This window comes from Diabrotica virgifera, chromosome 10 (assembly GCF_917563875.1).
Source record: "Diabrotica virgifera virgifera chromosome 10, PGI_DIABVI_V3a".
Classification (NCBI taxonomy): domain Eukaryota; kingdom Metazoa; phylum Arthropoda; class Insecta; order Coleoptera; family Chrysomelidae; genus Diabrotica; species Diabrotica virgifera.
In genome coordinates this window covers 122,063,944-122,077,129 of record NC_065452.1, presented here as the reverse complement: position 1 = coordinate 122,077,129, position 13,186 = coordinate 122,063,944, and the positions used below count along the sequence as shown (strand labels likewise).

Below are 13,186 nucleotides of genomic sequence, written 5' to 3'. Positions count from 1 at the left end.
GTCTTCTAGTGCTTCTTTAAACATTTCTTCTGAGCACATATTAAAAAGTATGGGAGGCCCTGATGGAAAAACTAATGGTACCACGGTCTTCATACTACTTCCTATATTCGCTCTTGATCATGGTGTGTTTCTATACTTAAAACTCGATATCTGGGAGTTTAAATTAGTAAATAGGGAGAATAATGAACTTATGGATAAGTGTGATGTGGAGCAACCGTCTCTACGTAGACACTCTTCAGCTCTTTTCCAAGGAAAAAGAAAAGAGGTCGCCCAGCACAAACTTGGAGAAGATCAATGATGGCCGAAATAAGAAGCCAAGGAAGGTCTTGGAATGAGGTGAGGATCTTAGCGTAACATATAATTCGATGGCGCGTTTTCACTGAAGCTGTATGGTCCACTTAGGAGTTCATGGACCATGTGGTTCAAAAGTCCTAATGCACTGTATATATCAAACGAGACATGTTTTTGTTTATATTTGGTTAACCTTCGTAATATTAAGTGCACAATAAAGACAAATGCACCTTAAAATTATACCACATTTCTCACATAAATATTATCTTCAACGTTTTTTTTTTCTAGGCTATGCTTGGGTGACGTTAGCGACGAATGATTCCTATTCGTTGGGATCCCTTGTCTTAGCTCACTCTTTGAAACAAGTTGGTACCAAACAGCAACTGGCAGTTCTTATTACCCCAGGAGTTACAAATTCCATGAGGTAAGTGTTTCACATATGATTTTTAATGGTACTCTTGAATATATTGTTACGTTTTTACTTAATTTATTAGTCTTTACTTTTAATTTATTTACACTGACACTTTACTAAAAATTTAATTTATAAACATTTATTTTATTTTTCCATTTACACTTGAAAACATAATTTCCCTGACAAAATCAAACGAACGGTTTACATATAATCATGAATACAACATCTCAGCAATTCTACTTAAGGCCCGTTTTCACGCTACGTTTTCTTGTACGTTTTGTGGGTCATACAAAACGTACGACAAAACGCACGTTTTGTCAATAAGCGGATTTAATTTTTTCGATTCGACAAGACGTACGTTTTGCTGTTTTCACGCTACATCTTATTGTACGTTTTGTGTAATAGGACAAATCCTATGCATTTTTATATGCTTATTGACAAAACGTACGTTTTGTCGTACGTTTTGTATGATCCACAAAACGTACAAGAAAACGTAGCGTGAAAACGGGCCTTTAAAATACGCTCCCTTCTAGAGTGATCCAGTAATCCCTACAGACAAAGCGGAGTCACTCGATCATTCTCTGCGTTCGGTAGTGACGGCCAGGGCCGGCCGCATATTTACAAATGCTCCTATACTACGGCACCAGAGTACTGAAATCGATTAGCTTTTGATATACACTATTACGCTACAACTACAAACCCTCATTGATTTCGGCACCTATTAAATTATAAGACATCTATTAAATTATGGTGTCGTAAGTTTTTATTGCAATTAATATTATTGTAAGTATTGTATATTTATATTTCAATTTATTGCTTGAAAAACAGGAATAGAAATGTCTTTTCTTTTCTGAAAAATGTCTTTGGCAGAGCCAATTAGCCAGACTTGTTTGTGATTGATTGCAGATTCATAGTAATAAATTTCTTATTTCGTAACATACGTACTACAATATTATTTTTATAGATACATAAGTACATTTTGTTGCTTTACTTTTAGTTTTTTTATAGAAATGTCTAAATTTTTAATAAAAATGTCTAAACAGCAATAAGCCTAGCATACTTAAGAATGTGTTTTTGACCCTAACCCAAGAAACAAATAAAACAAAAATTATAAAAAAAAACGCCAATGAATAAAAAAGAAATAAATATTTTTTATTTTTATTTATTTATAAGTACAGATATACAGTCCCTGGCCGTATTATTATGACCACCTATGAAGTTTTACAAAAATCAACTATTCAACTAAGTACGTTTTGTTTAAAATATGATTTTTAAATTTAATTTTGTCATGCAATGTTGATGTTATGCATTAACTATAATATATTTAATAATAAACAGCAATAAAATATTTGAAAATATTTCATATTTATATTTTTTTAATATTTTGTTCAACTTCTGACCTTAATCAGATGGAAAATATTTGGGAGCTTTTAAAACGAGAAATTTCCGATGAAAAGGCCACTAACGAAATAGTTTTGATTAAAGAACTAATATATCGTTGAAACCACAATGACAAATTGAAGCAAAAAAAAATTTAACTGCATTCAGAATATGCCAAGACGGGTACTAGCGGTAATCAAAGTTAGAGGGGGATCAGCAAAATATTAAAAAAATACAAATATGTGATATTTTCAAATGGTTTATTGCTGTTTATTATTAAATGTATTATATTTGATAATAAACACCAATAAAACATTTAAAAATATCACATATTTTTGTTTTTTCAATATTTTGCTGAGCCCCCTCTAACTTTAATTACCGCTAGTACCTGTCTTGGCATACTTTGAATGCAGTTAAATTTTTTTGCTTCAATTTGTCATTGTGGTTTCAACGATATATTAGTCTTTTAATCAAAACAATTTCGTTAGTGACCTTTTCATCGGTAATTTCTCGTTTTAAAAGCTCCCAAATATTTTCCATCTGATTAAAGTCAGAAGTTGAACAAAATATTAAAAAAATATAAATATGTAATATTTTCAAATATTTTATTGCTGTTTATTATTAAATATATAGTTAATGCATAACATTAACATTGTATAACAAAATTAAATTTAAAAATCATATTTTAAACAAAACGTACCTAGTGGAATAGTTGATTTTTGTAAAAATTCGTAGGTGGTCATAATAATATGACCAGGGACTGTAATTACTCGTATACAGTGCGTCCATAAAATATCGTATAAATTCATTATTAGCTAAATAAACAACAATATTAGAAATTATCGAAACAGGTCGACTTTTGGTGTCCAAATTTTTTTTACATGTGCGTAATGTGCGTAATTTATTTAGTTCAAAATACATTTTACTGCTGTCATAAAACAGAAATATTTTTTTTTGACAAATAAAAATTGCTTTTCGCTTAAGGGGATGGGTACGTATTTTCGGCTGCAATGCTATTCAAATGGGGATTTATTTTTTCGAATCCTGAGAAAACTAATACACTAAGCGCCAAAATTAACGCACCACCTTAAAAATGGGACATTTTTAATGTCTCATATTTCCTAAACCTGTTGTCCGATTTTAGTGATTTTTCTAATAGGTTATAGCTTTATTCTTCAAGAATATCTATGTAATAATATTGTTGCTAAACAGATAAGTGTCATTGTATACCAGGTGTAACAATGATAGTGTGTTTTTTCCTCAAAGTTTGGAACACCCTGTGGAATATTCTAGCATATATAAAATATTGAAATTAAAACTCAGCTGGAACCTTAGGTTATCTTAACATTTTGCTTTTTGATCCATTCGCTTATGTTGGATAATAAAAAAGTTAGGTACCTTAACAACTAGCAATTTCATCAATACAGGGTGTTTCTAAATAAGTGCGACAAACTTTAAAGGGTAATTCTCCATGAAAAATAATGACCGTTTGCTTTATAAACATATGTCCGCAAATGCTTCGTTTCCGAGATACGGGATGTTGAATTTTTTCGTACAAACTGACGATTTATTTATTGCTCTAAAACCGGTTGAGATATGCAAATGAAATTTGGTAGGTTTTAAGAGGTAGTTATTGGGCATTTTTTGGCATACAATTAAGAATTTTATATTCACCATTGGCGTGCATACGGGTAATATGACCCGTATGCACGCCAATGGTGAATATAAAATTCTTAGTTGTACGTCAAAAAATGCGCAATAACTACCTCTTAAAACCCACTAAATTTCATTTGCATATCACAACCGGTTTTAGAGCAATAAATAAATCGTCAGTTTGTAAGAAAAATTTTAACATCCCGTATCTAGGAAACGAAGCATTTGCGGAAACATGTTTAAAAAGTAAACGGTCATTATTTTTGCATGCAGAATTGCCCCTCAAAGTTTGTCGGCACTTATTTAGAAACACCCTGTATTGATGAAAAACGTTGCTAGTTGTTAAAGTACCTAACTTTGTTATTATTCAACATAAGCGAATTAATCAAAAAGCAAAATGTTAAGATAACCTAAGGTTCCAGTTGAGTTTTAATTTCAATATTTTATATACGCTAGAATATTCCACAGGGTGTTCCAAACTTTGAGGAAAAAACACACTATGACTGTTACACCCGGTATACAATGACACTTACCTGTTTAGCAACAATATTATTACATCGATATTTCTGAAGAATAAAGCTATAAAATATTTAAAAATCACTAAAATCGGACAACAGGTTTAGGAAATATCAGACATTAAAAATGTCCCATTTTTAAGGTGGTGCGTTAATTTTGGCGCTTAGTGTATGTATTTTTGAAAAATTTAAACGCAGAATGAAAAATTACGTTATTAGCGATGGCCGAAAGTACCTGAGAATGTCTATAATGTTTATTTTAATAAGTTACAGGGGCGAAAAACTAAGAGAAAATTTAGTGTGATTTTGAATTTCAAATATCTCATTCAAAATAAACTTTTTATTTATTCTAAGGGATTTTCGGCCATCGGTATAATTTAGTCTTTCATTCTGCGTTTAAATTTTTCAAAAATATTTATTGGTTTTTTCAGGATTCGAAAAAAATGAACACAATGTCCGTGGTAGTATTTTCCAAATCTATCTTTGTCTTACAACGCACTCAGTCGAATAGAATATTATCAGCATATTGTCAGTCAGACAGTAACAATCAGTGATGACTAAATAACGTTGATATATTATAGTCTATTTGATAAATAATTGATTCCAGACGTGAACCTAATAAAAAGTTATTTATTGTGTATTATTTGTGGAAGATCCAAGCAGAGAATACATCAGGATAATATATTCTGTGATCCAAGTATTTTGTTGTTAAAGATGTTCAAAATTGTAAGCGTTCCATAGTAACAATATATTATTAAAAAATCACTTTAACACTTTTCCTCTTTTCTCGATTGAGTATTAGTTTTTGTTGTACATACTTATAAATTATTACAATCACTGAATACATAGTTAGTGAAAAAATTATCACATTTATTAACTGAATTAATAATTTGCAATTATACAAATACCAGTTATCCAAGAACATTCAAAAGCCATCTCTTTAAAGTTAATCACGACATTGTCAAGTAGAATGACGTTCTAGTAATGTTTACATATCCATACCAGTGTGAATTTTACTACACGTAATTTGCCGTTGTTCTGAAGCTATTTCCTTGTGGCATTTTTATGATTAACTATTTAGATGGGAAATAAGCGACAATTAAATTGAAAAAATAATTTTATTAACGTTTCGAAGCCCAAATCGGGTTTCGTTGTCAAAATATAAAAAGTAGTATTTTGTATTTTGACAACGAAACCCGATTTGTTCTTCGAAACGTTAATAAAATTATTTTTTCAATTTAATTGTGGCTTATTTCCCATCTAAATAGTTGACGTAATTTGCCGTGTAAAGACAGAAAAAGTAGGGATAGCCGTAAAATATTGCAAATTTAAGCAAAAAGTAATGTTTATATTTGAAATAAATATTTTATTTCTGTTTTCTATAATAATAATAATAGGATTTATTTAGCTTTTTAGCTATTACATTACAAATAAACATTTACATATATTTAAATAACTATAACTTAAAAACGAAAAATCAACTAATTCTTAAAATACAATTTTTTTAACCTACTTTTGAAGACTTTAACATTTGGTGAATCTTTTATGCTAGATGGTAGACTGTTATATATTCTTAGTCCTTCAACAAAAAGAGTTTTTTCCATGGCACTTGTATTGAACCTTTCAATATGATAATTATCAAATCTTAAATTATACTGACCTAACAAAAGTGATCTTTTAATGACATAATTATTGAAGTATTGAGGAGCTTGCTTGTTAATAATTTTAAATATTAACACCAAACATGACTCAGTAATAAGCTGATTAACATCTAAAAAATTTAATGTTTCCAGCATAAAGTTTATAGAGGTATACTTGCTACATCCAATGACAATTCTCATAGCTTTATTTTGAAGCAACTGCAAACGATATACCTGTTCATTTGAACATGAAATAAACAGTGACATACAATAATTAAAATGCGGAAATATTATTGTATTATACACAACCTTCCTAGACCATCGGGAAAGCCCTTTAGATATTCTAGAGAAGTAACCAATTTTTTTACCAATTTTTTTACACAGAAAATTTATATGTTTGGTAAAATTTAACTGTGGATCAAATAAAATTCCAAGATATTTAATTTCATCTACATAACTTATTATATATTCACCTATTTTAATACTAAAATTTCCTTGATTAAATTTAGAACAATTTATCTTTGTAGGTACCCAAAATCATACACTTAGTTTTTTGAGCATTTAGTTTCAATTTATTTGCCATCAACTAATTATTAAGAATATCTAATTCATCATTTATTGTTTGAACTAAATTATTAAAATCTTGTCCAGAGACAGAAATTAATGTATCATCTGCAAACAGATTTACAAATGAATTTTTAAGATAGAGATGTAGATCATTTATATATAAAACAAATAATAATGGTCCAAGAACGCTTCCTTGGGGAACTCCATATATAGTACCTATTTCGTCTGAAATATTATTATTTACTTTAGTTTTTTGACATCTACCGTTTAGATAATTTTCTAGCCATTTGAACACAACTCCAGTTATTCCATAATTTTTGCATTTCGTTAATAACATCTGCCTGTCTATTGTTTCAAAAGCCCTTTTTAAATCTACAAAGACACTAATTACTATTTTACCGTCATCTATATCTTTCTTCTATGTGTTACATACTAACTGGCATGCAGTTTCAGTAGAGTGCCTACATCTAAAACCAGATTGATTTACAAACAGCAAATTATATTCATTTAAATAGTTAAACAAGTGATCATAAACTAATAATTCAATGATTTGTTCGATTATCGAAAGTAAATTAATCGGCCTAAAATCTTCAAACGCCTGTGGTTTACTTATTTTTGGTACAGGTATTATAACCCGGTCTATATAGACATTTCAAATAACAAAAATTGCCGGAGAGCCAAATTTTGGTGGAGAGCTAGGGTATACCATAACAAATAAAGTTTAAAAAGTCCCCATCGATCCCATGTGTGCGTCAAAAGTTATTCGGGGTCAAAGGTCAAAATTTGAGATTTTTTGGATTTTTTTCGAAAACGGTAAGTTTTATCAAAAAAAAACCTTAAACCAAAGTTGTAGATCTTAAAATTCTCTACAAAAATAGCCCTTACTATTTTTTTCCTAAGAGTTGCCATTCCTGAGATATCGCGATTCAAAGAGTCACATTATACATGATATGCACTCGTTTCCACACCACCTCTATGAGGTAGTGTACTCGGCGCGTTTTTTTACCGTGGTTTCCCCTGTAAGCCTACTCCACTAACTGTTTTGACAATTTTAGGATAATTTAAGGAAACAATACCGGTCAAGTTCTAGATATTACCTTATTATTGATATTGATTATTGATATTGCTATTGATTATTAGGTTAACTATTGTTTTGATTTCTTTAGATATTTTAATCAGATTCATATTCTTGACAGTCTACTTCAACAGTCATGTCTTCTTCGATTTCATCTTCTTCCTCTTCCTCTTGCTGGATGTTCAAAAATTGTTCAAATGTGACTGAGTCATTGGTCTCTTCATTAAAATCACAGGAGTCTTCCTCTGTTGTACTAAACTGGACATAGGCGTAACCAGGGGGGGGTTTTGGGGGTTGTAACCCCCCCCCATTGGGATGTACTTTGAGCTCTATACGCTTAACACCATAGCCCTCAGAGACCTTCCAGTAGTTGTAACCCCCCCCTTTCAGGTAGTTGTAACCCCCCCCTTTCAGGTAGTTGTAACCCCCCCCTTAGGATCATCCTGGTTACGCCTATGAAACTGGACATTTGAGCAAGACTGATCTTGGCAGTTGGTACACACTAGAGAACACAGCAACCCGACTTTTTTACATCCACATTTGGCACTACAACCTTTTTTGCAATTGCAAAAAATAGTGTTAAGGAGTTTTTCTGGAGCAGGTGGGAGTAAGGTTTTAATCGGTTCCAGAGTATTATCTATTAATTTCCAACCCCAGTCTTCTGGATTCAGTTCATTGCCTAGCCATGTTTGAACTTGATAATATACTCGATACAAATGTTGAAAAGCAGATGCTGATGTTGGAGGAAGACATGATAGTTGTAATTGTTTCTTGTTTCGCGTATTTTTTACAAAACTTAAGTATCGGTATTTATCAAGACAAATAATTTTTTTTGAGCTCCATAAACCGCAAGAAGAAAGCGAATTCCTTCCGTAATTATTGTTTGCGGTGTAGAATCAAGTTCTGTAAAAACTTTACAGCAGTCAGTCAAATCTTTTTTTTTTTTCGAATAATTTAAGTACTGACGTTTTGCCCCTTCTGTAATAAAGATAATCTCGGAACCCGATGATGTTTTTGTAGTTTGACGACGTTGTTCTGCAGCTTTAATATTTTTTGTCGAGTCATTGTAGCCGTCAAATACCACTGTCACTGTAAGCCCGTAATGTCTGCGTAGATACTGAACATATTTATAAAAAATAACGCTAAAGGTTTCTTCTCGATCCCACACAACGTGATGTAGTAGGTACCTTCCATCAATAATGTAAGTAGCGTTTCTACGATCAACCTCAGTACTGACTGATTCAAAGCAATCATAAATTGCTGACTTTGTTGTTTTACGCATTCCAGCTGCATCGAAAAGTGATAAGGGGTAAGGAGCTAATTCATACTCAAAAAATTTTTCAATCTCATCCTCAAAAGCTTCAGTGATACTCATGCGTTGAAATAATAATACAGGATCTATAGCTACTTCTTCTTCGTTAACTTTCAGGTGCTACTGAGACATTTTTAAAACTATAAAATTGTACAAATAACGGTAACGGTACTAAATGGTAGACGCTTGTAATAAGTACTTATATTTACTTGAACTGAACCTTTAGCACTAAAAGAAACAGATAATATTATGAACCAGACCTACGGACAATACTGTAGCTATTGCCTATAATAGACAATCTGTTCTTTTTTAAAGAATGGTATAGCCAAATGTTTTTCAAGGCCACGTGGATAGAGGAAATTAAGTTTGGGACTGATTACCTTTTGAAGAAATATTTTCAGAATAGTATAATATACTATATAAAAGAGACACAAATAGGCATTTATACTTTTCTTAAGGGCCACATATGTATATACGTGGCTTATTATGTGCATATAATGTATAAAGTAACTTTTAAAATCGCGATATCTCAGGAATGGTAACTCTTAGGAAAAAAATTGCAAGGACAATTTTTGTAGAGAATGTTAAGATCTACAACTTTGGTTTGAGGTTTTTTTTTGATAAAACTTACCGTTTTCGAAAAAAATCCAAAAAATCTCAAATTTTGACCTTTGACCCCGAATAACTTTTGACGCACACACGGGATCGATGGGGACTTTTTAAACTTTATTTGTTATGGTATACCCTAGCTCTCCACCAAAATTTGGCTCTCCGGCAATTTTTGTTATTTGCCAAGCATTTTGATGTCTAAGTTGACCGGATTATTATGGTACTACAACTGACGGCAGAACTCCTGCTTGCAGGCAGGTATTAACTATGTTTAGCAATGGGTAACCAACCACTGAAAATATCCCTTTCAACAGTGACACTGTCAGAATATCGTCACCAGTTCCTTTATTTTTTAAACTACTTACCACTTTATGCAATTTACCAAGTGAAATGATGGGAAAAGGATCAATCTTAGAAACAATATCAAGCTGTATTTCAGAAAAATTTGAGGATCTAGGAATATTTTGAGCAATCCCCTCAATACTATCAAAGTAAAACTTATTTAAGTCTTTAGTAACATTTAACCTACTATCTAATATACTAAAATTCGATGTATTATTACTACTATTTACAATTTCTTTTAAAGTACTCCACATTCTTTTACTGTCATAGCGACATTGATCAATTTTTTGCTCGTAAAATATTTTTTCCTTTCTTCTAATTAAAGTAACAACTTCATTCCTCTTCCGTTTGTACCGTTGAAAATCTAATGGATTATTCGTATACCGAAATGTTGAAAAACAGATGTCTCTTTCTCTTTGTAAATTTCGTACTTCTTCATCAGTAATTTCTGACAGCAGTAAAATGTATTTTGAATTAAATAAACTACGCACAGTCTTCTTTTGTGTCAATTAATGTAATTAAAAAATTGTTTTTGGACACCCTGTATAAATAATTATGTTTATGTTTATATTACTGAATAGAGAATTGAATTGCCTTTCAAATGAGCTATCACACGACCCCTATTCTTATTGAAAAAATCATCGATTACGTCATCACGTCCAGACGGATGACGTCGCTAGTATAATATATACGCCAAAAAATCATAAATTAAAATCAAAAATCGACCTGTTTCGGTAATTTTTAAAAATATTGTTGATTTAGCTAATAATGAATTTATGCGTTACTATATGGACGCACTGTATACGAGTAATTATATCTGTACTTATAAATAAATAAAAATAAAAAATATTTATTTGTTTTTTATTCATTGGCGTTTTTTTTTAATTTTTGTTTTATTTGTTTCTCGGGTTAGCGTCAAAAAACACATTCTTAAGTATGCTAGGTTTATTGCAGTTTCGACATTTCTATTTGAATACAATAAATTGAAATGTACAATACTTACAATAATATTATTTCCAATAAAAACTTAGGCACCATAATTTAATAGATGTCTTATAATTTAATAGATGCCTGAATCAATGAGGGTTTGTAGCGTAGGGTATGTATTTAAAATGCTAACCGATTTCAGCACTCTGGTGTCGTAGTATAGGAGCATCTGTAAATATGCGGGCCGGTACAAGTGTGGCTGGAAATCGTAACAGTACAAAAGATTTTATTATGTGTACGCTAAGCAGCGATATCGTTAACCAAGCTACGTATTTTAGTAAGCGATTTAAAATGAAACTGGCATATTTCGTAATTTACTGATGTACAATATTGCTTACATTACATGATCCTATAGGAAATCTTTTGCACGTCTACAGTGTCAGCGTCTAAGTAATCACGACATATCTTAAAAGGGCGTTTTTATTAGACAGTTTGTAATACCATTTTTATAGCTATATACGGTAGCTCAATTGGTTAAACTTTTTCACATTGAAATAAAATGCTATTTGGTCTTTTCTCTGTCTTTTGCAGTATCAGTTGGAAAATTTTCACAGACATTCTCTGTTTATCTTTTTATAGTCTATTATCTATTCATATTATTAATATAAGTCTTTCCCATTTTTGTATATTTATCCCTTCTACCTTCTATTTTTTTGTCCCATATTGGATCTACAGTTAAACAGCATCTCGATATTATCCTTACATCTCATTTGCTGTTAACCTCTTGATATTTTTGCAGTATATGGTCTGCAGTAGTATGATGTCTTTTTCTATCTTCATATCTTTCGTTATGTTCTACTTATTCGACGGCGTTTGCTGTCTTGGTGTTGCTCCTTATCGATTCATTTTTCTTTGTGTGTTGCAATAATATCCTCAACAGTCAACACTTGTGTTTTCATGGCTATTTTTTATGGGGTCCATATCTTGATGCATATAGTCATCATCATCATCATCACGTAGCGCTACAACCCTGGGTGGGTCCTGGCTGACTGTACAACTTTCTTCCAATTTGTTCGGTCTTCCATCAACCTAGGGTCAAATGGGATGTTCATTTTTCGGAGATCTGCTTGGATGTTATCTCTCCATCGCATTCTGGGACGTCCGAGCGGTCTTTTGCCTATATTAATCTCCTCCCATACCAGTTTTACAAGTCACTCGTTATGAAGTCTGTGCACGTGACCTGCCCATCTTCTTAGTCGCTGTGATTTAATTTCTTGGACAATATCGGCGTCATTGTAGAGTGCTTTTAATTCAATATTAGTTCTGATCCTATACTGTACCATATGTATAAGTACCAAGACAGAAACTATAGAAAATACTAAGAGAAAAAGAAATGGACAGCAAGTTACTAATAATAATACAAAAAATATACAATGACGATGACGAAGTTATTACGAAATGCACAACCTGGAGTAAAAAGCTGAATGTAGGGTATAGAAATTTGCTTCTTCTTCCTGCTTCCTTAATAGGAATCTCGGACTATTTTCACTTCACACGTTTCCATCAGTCTTTTTGTCCTTGTGGTGTCAGGTCTTTTCTTTTCGCAGTGTAAGTCATAATTGGCCTAACTACTGTCCTATAGAAATTTGCAAAGAGTAGAAATCTCAGAAGGAGTATCTCCTGACGATTTGGTGCTAATTGCAAAACTGAAAAAGAACTTCAGAATAATTTGGAAATAGGAACAGAAGTACTCACTGAACCGGAATGAAGATAAATATTAACAAAACAAAAGTTATGCAGATAGGAGAAACAAGAGAAGAACTTAACATAGAAATTGAAAGAACAAAAATACAAGTTAAAACTTTTACATATTTAGGACTAATAATAGAAAAAACAGGATCTCTAGAAGCAGAAATCAATGGCAGCGTAGAGATAACCCTACAACTGTATTGTACGATGAACAAAAAATTTATATGCAGAAAAGATATCAAGGATTACAAAAATGAAAGTTTTCAAAGTAGTTTATAGACCTGTTCTGATTTTTAGCAATTAACCATGGGTACTGAAAGAACGACAAAAGAGTAAGATACAGGCTGTAGAGATGGAGTTTTTAAGAAGAGTTAAAGGTACTACCAAAATGGATAGAATAAGGAACACAGATATAAGGAACGAACTGAAAATACAATCCACGTTGGAGTTTATAGAACAGACACGGCTGAGTTGGTGGGATCATTTACAATGGATGAAAGATACCATACTAGTGAGAAGAGTGTGGAAAGCAAAAACATTGAAAAAAGAGGAAGACAAACATGGGATGAAGCAATCGGAAAGGTATTGTAGAGAAGATAAGTGACATGGACATATGCAAAGACATACATTAGGTGTCTTCATTAATGTCAAAGGTATTTATTTGGTTTTTAAAGGTATATACAGGTTCTGGAAACTTTGACAGACCTACTATAC

The 13,186-nt window shown here is 31.7% G+C and overlaps 1 protein-coding gene across 3 annotated transcripts in view; it reads left to right on the top strand.

Annotated features, from left to right (window-relative positions):
* The window catches only part of LOC114333016 (cell surface glycoprotein 1), a 104,095-nt gene that overhangs the window by 20,338 nt on the left and 70,571 nt on the right, over window positions 1–13,186 (top strand). For all 3 annotated transcript variants that reach the window (XM_028282831.2, XM_028282830.2, XM_028282829.2), the window contains exon 2: window positions 580–715. In XM_028282831.2, the coding sequence (XP_028138632.1) occupies window positions 580–715 (136 nt within the window). The remainder of the gene's footprint in view (window positions 1–579; window positions 716–13,186) is intronic.